General features: G+C 44.9%; 1 protein-coding gene across 1 annotated transcript in view; it reads right to left on the bottom strand.

Annotated features, from left to right (window-relative positions):
- The window catches only part of PCCB (propionyl-CoA carboxylase subunit beta), a 90,318-nt gene extending 72,930 nt beyond the window's left edge, over window positions 1-17,388 (bottom strand). The window contains exons 1-5 of the mRNA XM_017874838.1: window positions 17,141-17,388; window positions 13,778-13,897; window positions 13,130-13,198; window positions 9,172-9,228; window positions 7,643-7,756 (exon numbers count right to left, since the gene is read on the bottom strand). Of these exons, the coding sequence (XP_017730327.1) occupies window positions 7,643-7,756; window positions 9,172-9,228; window positions 13,130-13,198; window positions 13,778-13,897; window positions 17,141-17,323 (543 nt within the window). The 5' untranslated portion in view covers window positions 17,324-17,388. The remainder of the gene's footprint in view (window positions 1-7,642; window positions 7,757-9,171; window positions 9,229-13,129; window positions 13,199-13,777; window positions 13,898-17,140) is intronic.
- Between the last annotated feature and the right edge of the window lie 719 nt (window positions 17,389-18,107).

Raw genomic sequence — 18,107 nt, 5'->3', positions numbered from 1 at the left:
AAAAAAAAAAAAAAAAAAAAAAAAAAACACCAGTTAACATCACGCTTAATGGTGAAGAATGGATGCTTTCTCCTTAAGATGAGGAACAAGACAAGGATGTCCACTCTTACTACTTTTACTTAACATTGTGCTACAGGTTCTAGGCAGAGCAATTAGCAAGAAAAAGAAATAAAAGGTATCCAGATTAGAAAGGAATAAGTAAAACTGCCTCTATTTGCAGAAGACATGATCATATATATAGAAAATCCAAAGAAATACACACACACACACACACCCCTTATTCGAGCTAATACACAACCTCAGCAAAGCTGCAGGATACAAGATCAACATATGAAAATCAATTGTATCTCTATGCATTTGCAAAGAAGAATCCAAATAGGAAATTAACAAGACAATTCCATTCTGAATAGCATCACAAAAAGTAAAATATTTTGTTTTGTTTTGTTTTGAGACAGAGTCTTGCTCTGTTGCCCAGGCTGGAGTCTACAACCTCTGCGTCCTGGGTTCAAGCAATTCTCCTGCCTCAGCCTCCTGAGTAGCTGGGATTACAGGTGCGCACCACGACACGTGGCTAATTTTTGTATTTTTAGTAGACACAGGGTTTCACTATGTTGGCTAGGCTAGTCTCAAACTTGTGACCTCAGGTGATCCCCCTGCCTCGGCCTCCCAAAGCACTGGGATTATAGGCATGAGCCATTGCACCTGGCCAGAGTGAAATATTTTAAGTATAAGGTTAACAAAAGAATGCAAGACAGGTATGCTGCAAATTACAAAATACAGTTGAGACAAATTAAAAAGCTACATAAACAGAGAAACATTCCATCTATATGGAGTTGAAGACTCAAAATGTTAAGATGTAAATTCTCACCAAATTCATCTACAGATTCAATGCAGTTCCTATCAAATCTCAGCAGGAATTTTTGTAGAGTTGAGAGCTGATTGGGCCAGGCAGGGTGGCTCACACCTGTAATCCCAGCACTTTCAGAGGCCGAGGCAGGTGGATCACCTGAGGTCAGGAGTTGGAGACCAACTTGTCCAACATGGTGAAATCCTATCTCTACTAAAAATACAGAAAATTAGCTGGGCATTGGGGTGGGCGCCTGTAATTCCAGCTACTTGGCTGAGGCAGGGAATCGCTTGAACCCAGGAGGTGGAGGCTGTAGTGAGCCAAGCTCGCACCATTGCACTCCAGCCTGGGCGACAGAGTGAGAATCCATCTCAAAGAAAGAAAGACAAGAAAGACAGAAAGACAGACAAAAAGACAGAAAGACACAAAGAACAAACGAACGAACTACCACCGGGCATGGTGGCTCATGCCTGTAATTCCAGCACTTTGGGAGGCTGAGGTGGGTGGATCACTTGAGGGAGTTCGAGACCAGCCTGACCAATACGGTGAAACCCCATTTCCACTAAAAATACAAAAATTAGCTGGGTGTGCTGGCATGTGCCTGTAATTCCAGCTACTTGGGAGGCTGAGGCAGGAGAATCGCTTGAACCCAGGAGGTGGAGGTTGCAGTGAGCTGAGATCATGCCACCGTGCTCCAACCTGGGCCACAAAGCGAGACCACATCTGAAAAAAAAAAAAAAAAAAGAAGAAGAAGAAATACCAAGTTGGAGGACTTTACACAACTTCAAAACTCCTATAAAACTACAGTAATCAAGACAGGTTCTATTTTAAGGATAGACACAGAACAATGGAAGAAGAGAGTTCAGAAACAAACCCTTACATTTATGCTCAACTGATATTTTTATCGATGTGTCAAGACAATTCAATGGGGAAAGAATAGTTATGTCAATTAATGGTGGGAGACAAGAATGATGTTAGACCCTCACGTCACGCCATATACAAAAATTAACTCAAAATGGATCACAGACCTACTATAAGAGAGCTGGCTGGGCGTGGAAGCTCACACCTGTAATCCCAGCACTTTGGGAGGCCAAAGTGGGCGGATCACCTGAGGTCAGGAGTTCGAGACCCACGCTCAAGCACGCACACACACACATAAACACACAAATTAGATAGGTTTGGTGGCAGGCACCTGTAATCCCTGAGATTGTGCCATTGCACTCCAGCCTGGGCAACAAGAGCGAAACCATGTCTAAAAAAAAAAAAAAGGCCGGGCACAGTGGCTCACACCTGTAATCCCAGCACTTTGGGAGGCCGAGGCGGGTGGATCACGGGTTTAGGAGATCGAGACCATCCTGGCTAACGTGGTGAAACCCCATCTCTACTAAAAATACAAAAAAAAAATTAGCCAGGCGTGGTGGCGGGCGCCTGTAGTCCCAGCTACTTGGGAGGCTGAGGCAGGAGAATAGCATGAACCCAGGAGGTGGAGCTTGCAGTGAGCGGAGATCGCACCACTGCACTCCAGCCTGGACGACTGAGCATGACTCCGTCTCAGAAAAAAAAAAAAAAAAAAAGAGTCAAACCTACCAAAAAACTCCATGAAGAAAACAAAATCTTCATGACTTTGTATCACACAGTTTTTACATATGACAATAAAAGCATGACCCACAAAAGAAAACCTGATCAACTGGACTTCAAAATTAAAAATGTCTCCACCTCAAAAGCCACCAGAGGCTGAGCACATCAGCTCATGCCAGTAACACCAGCCCTCTAGGAAGCCGAGATAGGAGGATGGTTTAAGTCCAGAAGTTTGAGACCAGCCTGGGCAACATAGTGGGACCCCACCTCAACAAATAATGAAAAAAAACTGCCAGACATGGTAGCATGTGCCTGTGGTCTCAGCCACTCAGGAGGATGCGACAGGAGGACTGCCTGACCCCGGGAAGTCCAAGCTGCAGTGAGCCATGATCACACCCCTACACTTCAGCCTGGGTGACAGAGTGAGAACCTAGTACAAAAAAAGAAAAAGAAAGCCACCACAGGCTGGGTGCAGTGGCTTGTAATCCCGGCACTTTGGGATGCCGAGGCAGATCGCTTGAGACCAGGAGTTCAAGACCAGGCTGGCCAATGTAGTAAGACCCCATCTCTACACAAAAGGAATTTTTTTTTAAATTAGCTGGGTGTACTAGTGTATCCCTATAGTCCTAGCTACTCGGTAGGCTAAGGCAGGAGGATTGCTTGAGCCCAGAAGTTCAAGGCTGCAGTGAGCTGTGACTATACCACTGTATTCCAGCCCAGGCAACAGAGCAAGACCCTGTCTTGAAAATATAAAATAAAAATAGGCTAAGCGTGCTGGCTCATGCCTGTAATCCCAGCACTTTGAGAGGCCAAGGCAGGCAGATCACCTGAGCTCAGGAGTTCGAGACCAGCCCTGGACAATATGGCGAAACCCTGTCTCTACTAAAAAGGCAAGGAAATTAGCTGGGTGTGGTAGCACGCGCCTGTAATCCCAGCTACTTGGGTGGCTGAGGCACAAGAATCACTTGAACCCAGGAAGCAGAGGTTGCAGTGAGCCAAGATCATGCCACTGCACTCCAGCCTGGAGGACAGGGTGAGGTTGTCTCAAAAAATAAAAAATAAAAATAAATAAAGCTACCACTAAGAAAGAAAAGACAAGCCACAGACTGGGAGTACTTACAAATCATATATCTGATAAAGGACTTGTATCCAGAATATATGAAGAACTCTTACAACTCAAAAACCCAATTACAAAATGGACAAAAGATCTGAATAGACATTTCAGCAAAGAAGGTTTGCAAATGACTAATATGTACATAAAGATGCTCAACATGATTAGTCATCTGGGAAATGCAAACTAGAACTACAGTGAGATACCATTACACATCACTAAAATGGCTATAGTCAAAAAGACTGGACCAGGCGCAGTGGTTCATGCCTGTAATTCCAGCACTTTGGGAGGTTGAGGCAGGAGGATCACTTGACCCCAGGAAGTCGAGGCTACAGTGAGCTGTGATCATGCCACTGTACTCCAGCCTAAACAACACAGTGAGACCCTGTCTCAAAAAAAAAAAAAAAGAAAAAAAAAAAAAGAGTGGTTGGGTGCAGTGGCTCACACCTGTAATCCTAGCACTTTGGGAGGCCAAGGCAGGCAGATCACTTGAGGTTAGGAGTTCGAGACCAGCCTAGCCAACATGGTGAAACCCTGTCTCTACTAAAAATACAAAAATTAGCTGGGCGTGGTGGTGCATGCTTGTAATCCCAGCTACTCAGGAGGCAGAGGCAGGGGAATCACTTGAACCCGGGAGGCAGAGGTTACAGTGAGCCAAGACTGCACCATAGCACTCCAGCCTGGGCCACAGAGCGAGACTCCATCTCAAAANAAAAGAGTGGTTGGGTGCAGTGGCTCACACCTGTAATCCTAGCACTTTGGGAGGCCAAGGCAGGCAGATCACTTGAGGTTAGGAGTTCGAGACCAGCCTAGCCAACATGGTGAAACCCTGTCTCTACTAAAATACAAAATTAGCTGGGCGTGGTGGTGCATGCTTGTAATCCCAGCTACTCAGGAGGCAGAGGCAGGGGAATCACTTGAACCCGGGAGGCAGAGGTTACAGTGAGCCAAGACTGCACCATAGCACTCCAGCCTGGGCCACAGAGCGAGACTCCATCTCAAAAGAAAAAAAAAAAAAAAAAAGACTGACAATACCAAGTAATCAACAAAGATGTGGAGAACCTGCAACCCTGAATACATTGCTCATGGTAATATAAAATGGTTTAGTTGCTTTGGAAAACAATCTGGCAGTTTCTTAAAAAGTTATAAACAAGCTTATAAAACCTACAATCCCACTCTTAGGTATTTATGTACTCAAGGGTTATGAAAACACATGTCCACACAGAGTAATACACAAATGTTCACAGTAGCATTTATCCATGATAGCCAGAAACTAGAAACAACCCAAATATCCCTCAATTGGTAAATGATGAAAATATGTAAAATATTCAACAGAATATTATTCACCAATAAAAAGGAATGAATTGATACACATTACAATATAAATGAACCTCAAAAAACGGTGCTTAGTGAAAGGAGTCAGATGGAAAAATCTGTAAAAGAAGAAAGTTGGGTGAGGAGTTGACTGTGGTTAGGTGGGAAATGACTGCAAAAAAGCAAGGGGGTATTTTTGGAGTGGCAGGTTCGAAAACTAGATTATGGCTGCACAACTCTAAAAATTAATTTGAATTACATGTTTATAATAGGTGGATTTTATGGTCTCGGCTCACTGCAACCTGCACCTCCCAGGTTCAAGCAATTCCCCGCCTCAGCCTCCTGAGTAGCTGGAATTACAGGCACCTGCCATCACACCCAGCTAATTTTTGTATTTTTAGTAGAGACAGGGTTTCACCATCTTGGCCAGGCTGGTCTTGAACTCCTGACCTAGTGATCCACCCACCTCGGCCTCCCAAAGTGCTAGGATTACAGGTGTGAGCCACTGCGCCTGGCCCTATAAAGCTATTTCTTAAAATGTCAAGATCATGGAGAACAAAGACAGGAACTGCTCCAGATCAAAAAAGATTAAAGAGAGGTAACATCTAAAGTCAATGCTTCATTCTGGATTGGATCCTGGCCAGCAGGAACACACACACACACACAAACACACACACACACACATATATGTATAATATATGTATACACACACACACACACACACACACACAGAGACAGAGCGAGAGCATGTGCACAGAGAGAAAGCACACACACACCAAGAGCACACACTATAAAGGACTTAAGTCCTGAATAAGGATAATGAATTAGAATAACATAGATGGATCAATGTTAAATTTCCTGATTTTTACTACATATTCTGGTTATTTAAGAGAATATCCTCATTCTTTAGAAATACCCAATGAAGAACTTAGGAGGTAAAGAAGACATAGTATCTCCAATTTATTCTCAAATACTTCAGAAAAATGTAACATGCAAATATGTATATATGGAGAGAGAATAACAGAACAAATGGAGAAAATGTGAACAACTGGTGAATCTGGGAAAAGCACATATAGGAGTTCCTGTACTATTCTTGTCATTTTCCATAAAGTTTGAATTTTTTTTTTCTTTTTTGAGACGGAGTCTTGTTCTGTCACCCAGGTTGGAGTGCAATGGCACAATCTTGGCTCACTGTAACCTCTGTCTCCTGGGTTCAAGCAATTGTCCCACCTCAGCCTCCTGAGTAGCTGGGATTACAGGCATGCGCCACTACGCCCAGCTAATTTTTGTATTTTTAATAGAGACAGGATTTCACCATGTTAGCCAGGCTGGTCTTGAACTCCTAACGTCAAATGATCTACCTGCCTTGGCCTCCCAAAGTGCTGGGATTACAGGCGTGAGCCACTGTGCCCAGCCTGAAGTTTGAAATTTTATCAAAATAAAAAGTTACCAAAAAATAACACAGGTAGGAATAAGTGAGTGGAGGTATCAATATGAAAAGCAGCATTAGTAAGCAATTAATTAAGCAATGAAGATCTGAAAGTAAAGACTAGCCTTTGAAAACAAAAATTAAAGGCCAGGCGTGGTGGCTCACTCCTGTAATCCCAGCACTTCGGGAGGCAAAGGCAGGCCAATCGCTTGAGTCCATGAGTTCAAGACAAGCCTGGGCAACATGGCAAAACCCCGCCTCTATAAAAAAACACCAAAAAAATTTGCCAGATGTGGTGGTGCATGACTGTGGTGCCAGCTATTCAGGAGTCTGAGGTGGGACGATCGCTTGAGCCCAGGAGGCTGAGGTTGCAGTAAGCAGAGATCATGCCACTGCATTCCAGCCTGGCCAACCGAGACTCTGTCTCTAAATAAATAAATCAATCAATATTTTTTTTTAAAAAACTCCTCCAGACCCATAAAGATGTATTCAACTAGATGATATACTAAAATCCAGTCAGGCTCTAAAATGTGGTGGTTTATCACCACGTCTCTGAGGGCCACTCTTTTGTTTCTATACAGGAATGACTTCCAGGCCTAAACTGCTCAGGCCAAGCCACCCACAGAAGCAAGCCTGCAGAGCAGGGATGACAAGAATGGCTGGCCTGATTAGAAACAATGTCTGCCTGTCTCCTTCCTTTATCCTCCCTGGAAGTGTTGCCAGTTTCTGTCTGCAGTATGTCTCTCCCTCATCCCAATCTCTCTTACTGTATCTCTCACAAATATACTTTATACTTCACATAACACATTATTTTATGTTTCTTTTCATTTCTTTCTCTCGTAATTTCAGTCTGTAAATAAGCAAAGAGATGTCAGTAATGAGGCTCGCCAAATGTTTCTGAATGGTAGGATCTGGGGTGATTTCATTTTTCTTTGCACTATGGCTTGGAATATATATAACAATCCTGTAGTGTTTTAACAAAAAAATTTTTTAAAAGTGCGACTTTTTAAAAAATTCTAATTCTAGCACATCAGTTCATTTTAACTTTTCATATTTCCTCTCCCTTGCTTTCAAAAAAAAAAAAAATTCTCAAGTGCTTTTCTCTTATGAACGATCTTTAACTGTAAATTCCCCTATGTGTGGCCCTCTGTTAGAAAAAAATGAAAACCCTCTCTTCCCACTCTCTCTTGCTTTTCATCTACCCTTCAATCCCACCCCCAGTGACACAGAAAGGACCCACAGAACAGACACAATGCAGCAGAGAACAATAAGGAGAGTTGGAGAAGCTCTGGCCAGGTCATGGCTTAGAGAACTTCAGCCCTGTATTTTTTTATTCTCTGTTCTCTATTAACAGGTTTCTCACCAGAAAGATGTCTGCATAGCCAGCCAAAGACTCCACTCCCTCTTGGATCCGTGCTCCCCCAGAGTCATTCAGCCCAATCACTGGAGCCCCCACTGTTATGGCCTGGTCCATGATCTGAGACAATGGAGAAATCTTTTATTGAGACAAATATTCTTGATATAAAAAACGACATTCACAAAGTACCACAGTGTTTTCTGGAAAATGTTCCGAGTGTACTTTTCAAAACAGGAGGCAGTAACACTGGTTTCACTCCCCATCATGATTGGGTACCTTCATGGAAGACAAAGGACCAGATATTTAAAAGGCTGATTAAAGCCCCCAAACACGCAAGAGCAAAAGCACTTCCCATTAGCAGGGGATAAAACAACTCATGGCAACCATTTCTAGAACCACAGGCTCACACTGTAACATCTTCCAGCAGCCAGTTTTGTTCCCAGGTACTGCTTTGAAAGAACTTACAGTAGACAGAATGGCAAAGCAGTACTTTCATGAAAGCAGATGTTGACCCATCTGTTAATCTGAGGGCAGGCCCAGGCCTGCTTTTACTTCTAATGTGACAGATTTTCCTCATGGGTTAGTAATTCTGACAGCATAATAAGCAACATTCCTATAGCCCTTGACAGTTTAAAAAGCACTTTCACTTCCATTACCTCATTTAGCCCTCATAACAGAGGCAGTAAAAAGAGAAAAATTAAGAAGGTACAAAAGTTAACTGACTGGCCCAAGGTCTCAGGAGCAATACATGACAGGACCATGTCTATAATCCCGATGTTCCAGTTACCAGTAGCTCCAAATTTAATTCCAAAATTCTCTATTATTTATAGTTTATTCCTCTCCAGAGCATCTAATCTCTAGCAGTGGTTTTTAAATATCAGCATACAATGCTCCTACTGTTCTTTAACCTTCTAGCACCTGGCCCCTCCACCTAGACAAAAGGTTCTTCACCTGAAATCCTCAGAACCCCCAAGGGGTCTGTGAACGGGAGTCCACGAACGGGAAAAAATTCACATCTTTATCTTTACTAACTCTAGCCAATCGTTAACATTTCTTTTCATTATGAATATAGGCAATGAGCCTCAGTATTAGAAATACCTGTGACTTTGTCATTATTAGAAGCCACAGATATTTTTACGTCCCATTAAAGTTGTTGCAGATACTCTGAAATATTTCACCTTTGACTACTTTGAAATTACGGTAGTTATTAGATCTACTGCTAAATCTTGTTATTAAATGCATTAACAAGGGAGCACATATATTACAAATGTGGTTTTTAAAAACATTTTTAATAATTTAAAATCCTACAAATTTTATTTTAGGTATGTAAAAACAGGAGGGTCCAGGCTTTGCCAGCCCATGGAAGAGATCCACTATAGAAAAATTGTTATGCACCCCTTCAGATGGGTAGCAGATCTTGCATACCTCTGCCCTACCCCAAGTACCTAGCTCAGTGTTTTATACCCCAAAGATACCCAATAAGCACTATGTAACTGAGGAAAGCAATGGATTGAATTTGAGTATTAAACACTTACTTTGCAGATCTTTTGGGCATGTGCTCCTGACAGACTGCCTCCAAAAACTGTAAAATCCTAAAAAGAAAATACAAATCAGCAAGTCAAATATAGTGACTGGCTAGAGATGAAAATCCAGTAGGAGGAAGAAATAGAAAATTCACAGATAAAAGCTTTTAGGCCAGGCATGGTGGCTCATGCCTGTAATCTCAACACTTTGGGAGGCCAAGGCAGGTGGATGGCTTGAATCCAGGAGTCTGAGACCAGCCAGGGCAACATGGCAGAAACCTGTATCTACAAAAAAATACATTAAAAAGTTAGCTGGGCATGGTGGCATATGCCTGGAGTCCCAGCTACTCAGGAGGCTGAGGCAGGAGGATCACTTGAGCCCAGGAGACAGAGGGTTCAGTGAGTTGAGACAGCACCACTGTATTCCAGCCTAGGCAACAGAGCAAGACCCTGTCTCGAAAAAAAAAAAAACAAAAACAAAAAAAACGTTGCCTGGGCACGGTGGCTCACACCTGTAATCCCAATACTTTGAGAGGACAAGGCGGGTGAATCACTTGAGGTCAAGAGTTCCAGACCAGCCTGGCCAACATGGTGAAACTCCATCTCTACTAAAATAAAAAAATTAGCTGGGCATGGTGGTGTGCGCCTATAATCCCAGCTACTCGGGAGGCTGAGGCAGGAGAATCACTTGAATCCAAGAGGCAGAGGTTGCAGTGGGCCGAGATTGCATGACTGCACTCCAGCATGGGTGACAGAGCGAGACTCCATATTTAAAAAAAAAAAAATACACACATATAGTTTTAAAGCATTTTCAGAAGTTTAAAAAATTAGAAAAAAGTCTGACTTATAGATTATTCCATAGAATAAAATATCTTAAAGGAAGTTCATGAACTGTCAAGGCAAAAGAGCTAGTCTTTGCTCTACAAAAATGATTTGAAAGGAAAAAAGAGAAAAGAAAAAAATGATTTGCAGCTCTGAAGGAAAACCTATCACACAGAATTAACTCTAATACCAGATTCTATGGATATCAAACAGTCAAGCACTTCTATTTTTAGGAAATATTTACTATTTCATTTTACTTATTATTTTGAGACCGACTCTTGCTCTGTCACCCAGGCTGGAGTGCAGTGGCATAATCTTGGCTCACTGTATCCTCTGCCTCCCAGGTTCAAGCAATTCTCCTGCCTCAGCCTCCCGAGTAGCTGGGATTACAAGCTCGTGCCACCATGCCCAGCTAATTTTTGTATTTTTAGTAGAGACAGTTTTGCCACGTTGGCCAGGCTGGTTTCAAACTCCTGGCTTCAAGTGATCCACCCACCTCAGCCTCCCGAAGTGCTGAGATGACTAGCGTGAGCCACTGCGCCCGGCCTATATTTGTTGTTTTAAAAAGGAAGGTTAAAAAACAAGAATCAGAGCTCTCACTGCTACTTCTGCTTATGGATCTTCATTATGTTCAGATGTAAAGGGCTTATTGTGGGCATAACCTCTCCTACAGCCCCCTCAAAAAGACAGGTGGGAATTAAGAACAGAATCAGCCATGAGAATAAGAACAAAGAGACAATAGCATGCGAAAGATTAAACAAATTTGGGGGAACTGAAAGCACAAGAAAATATCTGATTTAGAGGGAGAGAATGGAAGCTCATACACCTGCAGTGGGGGTAATCAAGGAGGGGACCATCTAGGAACCATGGAAAGTGGAGGTGAGAAGGGGGCTGAAAACAGAGACTAACAGAAGTCTCTGTTAGAACCAGTCAGACCCCACAGAGCCTCTCCTTCACCTTGAGAGGAAAGAGAAGGTTTGTTCTGTAAAGGAAATTAACCAGAAGGGTTCTAAACTCACAATTGCTAACCTAAAAGAGGAAAAGGTGAGGCTGAAAACACACAAGATTAGGAGCCTATACACTGAATGAGTGAGTGCTGGCCCCTTTTTTCTCTCCCCCCAGAATACACAGCCAATTATCAGGCAAAGGACTGAGGAGGCTCCCCAGAAGAACGGAAGCTCCCCAGAAAAAATATTTAAGATATTAACATCTTGGAGATCACTATTAAAAAAAAAAATAGCTCATCACTCCCTACCCTCAGTATCCTTCAAGGCCTGTCTCAATTGCCCCATTGTTACTAAAGCTTTCCTCAACCATGGATGTGATTTTCCCTTGTGTTGGGTCTACATTTGCCTGGAACCTCTCACTCCATGTGCTCTGTAGTCACATCTGTTCTGTGCCATTCTGCCTATAAAATGATTCGCTTCTTCAGGGTGGGAACTCTTGTCTCAGTCATCTCCACCTTCTCCTCACTCCCACCCTAACATAAGCATAAGAGGTGCTCGAAAGTATGAATTCAGTGAATTTTTCCATCTGCTTAATAGTGGTGAGTGAATACCATGTCCAGAAAACATAACTTTCTTAGTTCTCTCTACAGTGGTTCCTTCTGTACAAGTTTTTCTCAGCTCTCATAAATTGCACAAAACAAAGAAATGTGATTCCTTCTATTTCAGCATTTGGTAGACCAATTTATAACAGTTTTAAAACATTTCAAAGGTAATTTAATTGGTAAATACATACTGTCTAACTACGACAGATTTTAAATTAATTAAGTATAACTATTTTATTTTTTATTTTTGAGATGGAGTCTCACTCTGTCGCCCAGGTTCGAGTGCAGTGGCGCAAACAGCTCACTGCAACCTCCACCTCCCAGGTTCAAGTGATTGTCCTGCCTCAGCCTCCCAAGTAGCTGGGATTACAGGCACCCACTACACCTGGCTAATTTTTGTGTTTTTTCTTTTTTTTTTTTTTTTTTTAGTAGAGACAGAGTTTTGCCATGTTGGCCAGCTGGTCTCAAACTCCTGACCTCAGGTGATCCACCCTGAGGTCACATACACTACCCAGGACACCCGTCTCAGCCTCCCAAAGTACTGGGACTACAGGTATAAGCCACCACGCCCAGCCAATTTTAATATCAAATTTTAGGTCTGTAAAAAGACCTAAGCATTTTAAATTATATATATATCTACACCTCTGGAGAGAAAAAAGTCAAATCCAAAATAGTACACAAAATATTCTGTGTTAGTTTTCTATTACTGCTATAAAAAATTAATGTAAATTCAGTGCCTTGAAACAACACAAATTATCTTAGAGTTCTATAATTTAGAAGTGCTACACAGGATTGACTGGACTAAATTAAGGTTGGCAGGGCTGTGCTCCGTTCTGGAGGCTCCAGGGGAAAATGTGTTTTCTTGCCTTTACCAGCTCCTAGAGACCATGGGCACTCCTTTGCTAATGGTCTCCTTTTCCCATCTTCAAAGCCAGGTACTGCAGATCATGTCCTTCTCTTATCATATCCTTCTAAGCTCCTCTTCTACCTCCCTCTTCCACTTTTAAGGACCCTGTGATTACATTGGACCCACCTGGATAAATCAGGCTACTCTCCCTATTGTAAGGTCAAGCTGATTAACAATCTTCATTCCCTTTTGCATGTAAAATAACATATTGATAGCTTCGGCTATGTGTGTGAACAAACTGTATCTGTCTTGAGGCACCCTGATAAAAGTTTTCTGAACATATTGATGAAAGCCCAAAGCTCAGGGGAACGCTGCTTCTGAGAGTCAAGTCCCCTTTGCTAGGCTGCACCCACTGCACTCTCTCCAATCCACATACACTGCCCAGGACACAGATGCCCTGCAGGCACACACCCAATCCTGCCAAGAGGAATCTCATTCACTTGGAATAAATTCCTGGTTCCTGGGATACCTTTGTACAAGGCTAGTGCCCTGTGATCCTCCCCCAAAACAAAGGACTCTTCCTAAGAAAAAAACGCACAATATTCTGGAAATATGCACTGAAAAACAAAGCAAATCCCTCATTTTCTCCAAACTGCAAGCAAGTTTTCATTCCCCAAGATTGGCTTCTTTCACATATTTTCCTCTTGGCTCTGCCCTCCAAGAAAGTTCAGACTATTAGAGTTATGAAATACCTGACTGAAGATATAAACCAATCTTCCATTGATTCGGCCCCGTCCAGTGACCACGCTATCTCCAGGAAACTGCCAGAAAAATGCAAAAATAAAGGTTAAAAAATCCAAATACTTCTTTTAATGAATTTAGCCACTATGCCTCAATGAAAGACAAAAACAAAACCCAAATTCCTAAAACGTCAATAAGAACAAGAAACATGAAGGAATCCCACCCCACTTGCCCAGCTCTACAACAGCAAGCACAGGGCTACCACTTCATCAATAGGAGTGAAGGGCACCGTCATCTTAGGCCTTATCTACCCTCCTAAAAGCACAATAATCAAGACCCAGGTCCACCACTTCTCTATGCTTACATGAAGGAGGACGTATAAAGAAACACAAGGCAGGGTACAGTGGCTCACCCCTGTAGTCCCAACACTTTGGGAGGCCACGGTGGGTGGATTGCTTGAGGCCAGGAGTTCCAGGCCAGCCTGACCAACATGGCAAAAGCCCATCTCTACTAAAAATACAAAAATTAGCCAGGCGTGATGCCTGCAGTGCCTCTGCAGAGGACTTCAGATAAAAGCCTTATAGATTTATTATTATTCTAGTGGGTAGGCCAGCTGAGCCACACCTAAAAAGTGTTCACACCACCATTTGAACAAATACCTTATTCTTATCAGCAGCCATTCCAAAATCTGCACATCTGTGTTCCACAAACATGTCGCTCTCAACAAAGCTGCCAGGGTCCAACAAGAGACTGATCCTCTCCCTGGCTGTTAGCTTTCCCTACAATGGAACAAAGATCACTCAGTGATGTCATCACAGACAATTTAGTAAGCAAAGCAAGGGCTGTTCATGGGAAAGCTGGAAGGGCAGATTTGCCCATTCATCTCAATGCAAATGCTTCCATTCTGTCCAACCTGCCCAAGGCAGATAGGTGTTATAAGACTTTAGATGACATGGAAATCAGGGCAGTGTGCACCAGAAGCCACCCAACTGTGGAAGATGAATAAGGAAATAGGGGGAGGAAAAGGTAGAGAAGTGGGGATAAGGAGAACCTGACCCTGGAACACAATTAACTAGTTCCACAAGTACTTACTGGAGATCTAAGGAGCCATAAAAAGAAGAACGCAGAAGCAGGTGGTGGAAACTAAAGCAGGCTTAGTGAAGGATCTGACGCAGGTTTTTTCTAGGGAGACCTACAGAAGCACATCTCACCTCACGAGGGTCCCTGCTGCTCCCAGCTCCCACCTCAAGGACACACTACTTCCTGGTTCTTCTCCTGCCTCCTCTGTGGATTTCTCCTTCTCCTACTATCCTATCCCCTGCTTAGGGACCCCACACCTGACTGACACTGTGACACAGAGATGACCCCATAGCACGGAGTGGCTGAGTAGAAGGGGAGTGGGACACAAAATGTTAAAGAGCTCACTTGAGTTTAAAAATGCTTCTTTGGGCCGGGCGCGGTGGCTCACGCCTGTAATTCCAGCATTTTGGGAGGCTGAGGCGGGCGGATCACAAGGTCAGATTGAGACCAGCCTGACCAACATGGAGAAACCACGTCTCTACCAAAAAATACAAAATTAGCCGGGTGTAGTGGCATGCGCCTGTATTCCCAGCAACTCGGGAGGCTGAGGCAAGAGAATCGCTGGAACCCCCTGGGGGGCGGAGCTTGCGGTGAGCTGAGATTGCTAGCCATTGCACTCCAGCCTGGGCAACAAGAGCGAAACTCCGTCTCAAAAAAAACAAAATGCTTCTTTGAGGAGATGAGGTTGGAGCTCTCAATCTACCAAGAGCCTCAGCTGGGCACGGTGGCTCACACCTGTAGTCCCAGCACTTTGGGAGGCTGAGACGAGCATCACTTGAGCCCGGGAGCTTGAGACCAACTGGACAACATGGCGAAACCTGGTCTCTACTGAAAAATACAAAAAATTAGCTGGGAGTGGTGGCACGTGCCTGTAATCCCAGCTACTCAAGAGGCTGAGGCAGAAGAATCACTTGAACCTGGGAAGTGGAGATTGTAGTGAGCCCTGATCACTCCACCACACTCCAGCCTGAGCAACAAAGGAGAACCTGTCTTTAAAAAAAAGAAAGAAAGAAGGCCGGGCGCGGTGGCTCAAGCCTGTAATCCCAGCACTTTGGGAGGCCGAGACGGGCGGATCACGAGGTCAGGAGTTCGAGACCATCCTGGCTAACACGGTGAAACCCTGTCTCTACTAAAACTACAAAAAACTAGCCGGGCGAGGTGGCGGCGCCTGTAGTCCCAGCTACCAGGGAGGCTGAGGCAGGAGAATGGCGTGAACCCGGGAGGCGGAGCTTGCAGTGAGCTGAGATCCGGCCACTGCACTCCAGCCTGGGTGACAGAGCGAGACTCCGTCTCAAAAAAAAGAAAGAAAGAAAGAAAAAAAGGCCAGGCTCGGTGGCTCACACCTGTAATCCCAGCACTTTGGGACGCCAAAGTGGGTGGATCACTTGAGGTCAGGAGTACAAGACCGGCCTGGCCAACATGGTGAAACCCTGTCTCTACTAAAAATACAAAAAAAAAAGTTGCCAGGCATTGTGGTGGGCGCCTGTAATCTCAGCTACTCAGGAGGCTGAGGCAGGAGAATAGCTTGAACCTGGGAGGCGGAGGTTGCAATGAGCCAAGATCGCACCATGGCACTCCAGCCTGGGCAACAAGAGTGAAACTCCGTATCAAAAAATAAAATAAAAGGGGTGCAGGAGGGGGTTCATATTAAATCTGCCTCCTAAGTCAACTTTGGCAAAAGAAAAACAGCTTCTGGAGGCTTCATCTAAACCCAGTAGGATCTAACTGGGAAAGGGCTGGGTGATGTTCCACAGAAGCATTGAGCAATAGGCCCCAACAGAAAGAGTTGTACAGGAACACTGACAGGCCTTTCCAGAGGATGATCTAACATCTCCCTCAGCCCTAACAGAGCAGCCCCAGGGGAGAGAGAGAAAGCACTCCTAGTACCACAAACCATCACTAAATTTACATTTTATTCTCGTGTCAAAAGGAACTGTCACCTTCGGGTCCTTGTCAAATTTATGACACCTGAATCAACACTAGACAAATATAGAGCTGTTCAAATCTCCTCACTTTAAGACCCCATCCCTCCCCCAGTGCCTCCCTCATGGTTGTGAGTTGTGCCTGAATACTCTTCACCTGTAAGAGTTTCACTTCTGCACCTTCCCGTTGGTTCTTTAATTCGTTCAGCACAACAGTCCAGACTCACCCACGAGTCATGGACACACTGGGCAAGCCTGGTTTCTAGTCAGGGGTCACCTCTCCAAAATGGGCCACCTAGGTTATCTCTGAAGGCCAGCTGCGATTCTCGCCTCAAAACCGAGGCGGTAGGTGGCAGAGCCTCAGCTGGTCAGTCCAGCCAAACATCGAGAGTAGCCTGCGCACTCCCAGAAAGTCACCTGCTTCCGACACATGCCTTTGCTACCCATCAAGGTGAGGCACGCTAAGGCCCTAAAGAGCTTGACCAGGCATTCTGCGGGCAGACGTTCCACAAGTTCCCTGCACGCGCACATCCCCCACTTCATGTTAGTGGAGTATGCCCAAGTTCAGTTTTCCTGCTTCCACAAAGACGAAAGAATCTACCATCACTTTTCATGGGGCAGGAGAAGAAAAAGCACATCGTTTTTACCGAGTGCCTATTGTTTTGCTATCTATGGTCTAACGATACGCTTGTGAAGGAAGAATTATTAAAATTGCCCACAGAGATTTAATAAGTTGCCCAAAAGTTTATGTTAAGTGGTGAGCTGGCTGGAGACCAGCCAGCTCCAGCCAGCTCTGTCTAAATCCCAAGGGTTAAACAGTGTGAAGAAGCACACAGGTACTTCTGCTCGTTATCCCGCCTCCACGAGAAACGCTACAGGTTTTCAAAGTGAACACCCTCGCCCCCGCCCTTCCAAGCACCGTGCGGATTGGCAGGGAGGCCTCGGACGCCGCAAGCCGGGCACGCTGTGATAGGTCGCGGACGCCAGGGGCGGGACTCACTTAGGCCCCTCAGGACTCACTCGCTTGTGCTGCGCGTCAATACGGCGTTGGCCTCCTCCCAGCAGCGCGTTCCGGCGCTTGTTCTCGATGCGTTCGTTAACAGAGGTGGCCTGGCTGCAAAGGCCGCGGGTCGCGGCGCGGAGACCGCTCGCCAGAACGCCGAGCCTTGCCCCAGCCGCCGCCACCCGTAATGCCGCTGCCATTTTTGCTGTGCCGGCGCGTCCCCTATCGACGCACCTGAGTACGCATGTGCGTAAAGCGTGGTTAAGGCGCTTGCGCAGCATCGGCTGACTGTAGGGAAACTGGGGACTGGACTACAGAACCTGCTTGGGAGTAAGGTGTGAGAGTTCGAGACCCGATGCTGCCCAAGAAGGGTCGCGCAGACGAAAAGTACGGGGCCCGCCTGGCTGCACAAGAAGGGGACATAGTCCTTAGTCTTCTCTGACCTCCTAGACCCTTAACTTTGTCGTCCCACTTCCTACAGAAAATAAGATTATAAGATTTTTTTTTTTTTTTTTTTGAGAGGGAGTCTGGCTCTGTCGCCCAGGCTGGAGGTCAGTGGCCGGATCTCAGCTCACTGCAAGCTCCGCCTCCCGGGTTTACCCCATTCTCCTGCCTCAGCCTCCCAAGTAGCTGGGACTACAGGCGCCAGCCACCTCGCCCGGCTAGCTTTTGTATTTTTTAGTAGAGACGGGGTTTCACCGTGTTAGCCAGGATGGTCTCGAACTCCTGACCTCGTGATCCACCCGTCTCGGCCTCCCAAAGTGCTGGGATTACAGGCTTGAGCCACCGCGCCCGGCCAGGATTATAAGATTTAACCAACATTTATTAAGCATTGTGCCCAAGTGTTGCTTTTTGCACTTCCCATGCACTGGCTTATTATCTGGATTTCACAGATGAGGTAAATGAAGAGATGAGTCATTTGATCAAGAGGCAAGATTGAGGCCGATGTAGGTGAGCCCAGGAGCCCAAAACCAACCTGAGCAA

This window comes from Rhinopithecus bieti, unplaced genomic scaffold, assembly GCF_001698545.2.
Source record: "Rhinopithecus bieti isolate Rb0 unplaced genomic scaffold, ASM169854v2 scaffold_9203, whole genome shotgun sequence".
Classification (NCBI taxonomy): domain Eukaryota; kingdom Metazoa; phylum Chordata; class Mammalia; order Primates; family Cercopithecidae; genus Rhinopithecus; species Rhinopithecus bieti.
Note: the sequence above shows the minus strand (reverse complement) of the source record. Positions and strands in the feature narration are given on the sequence as shown.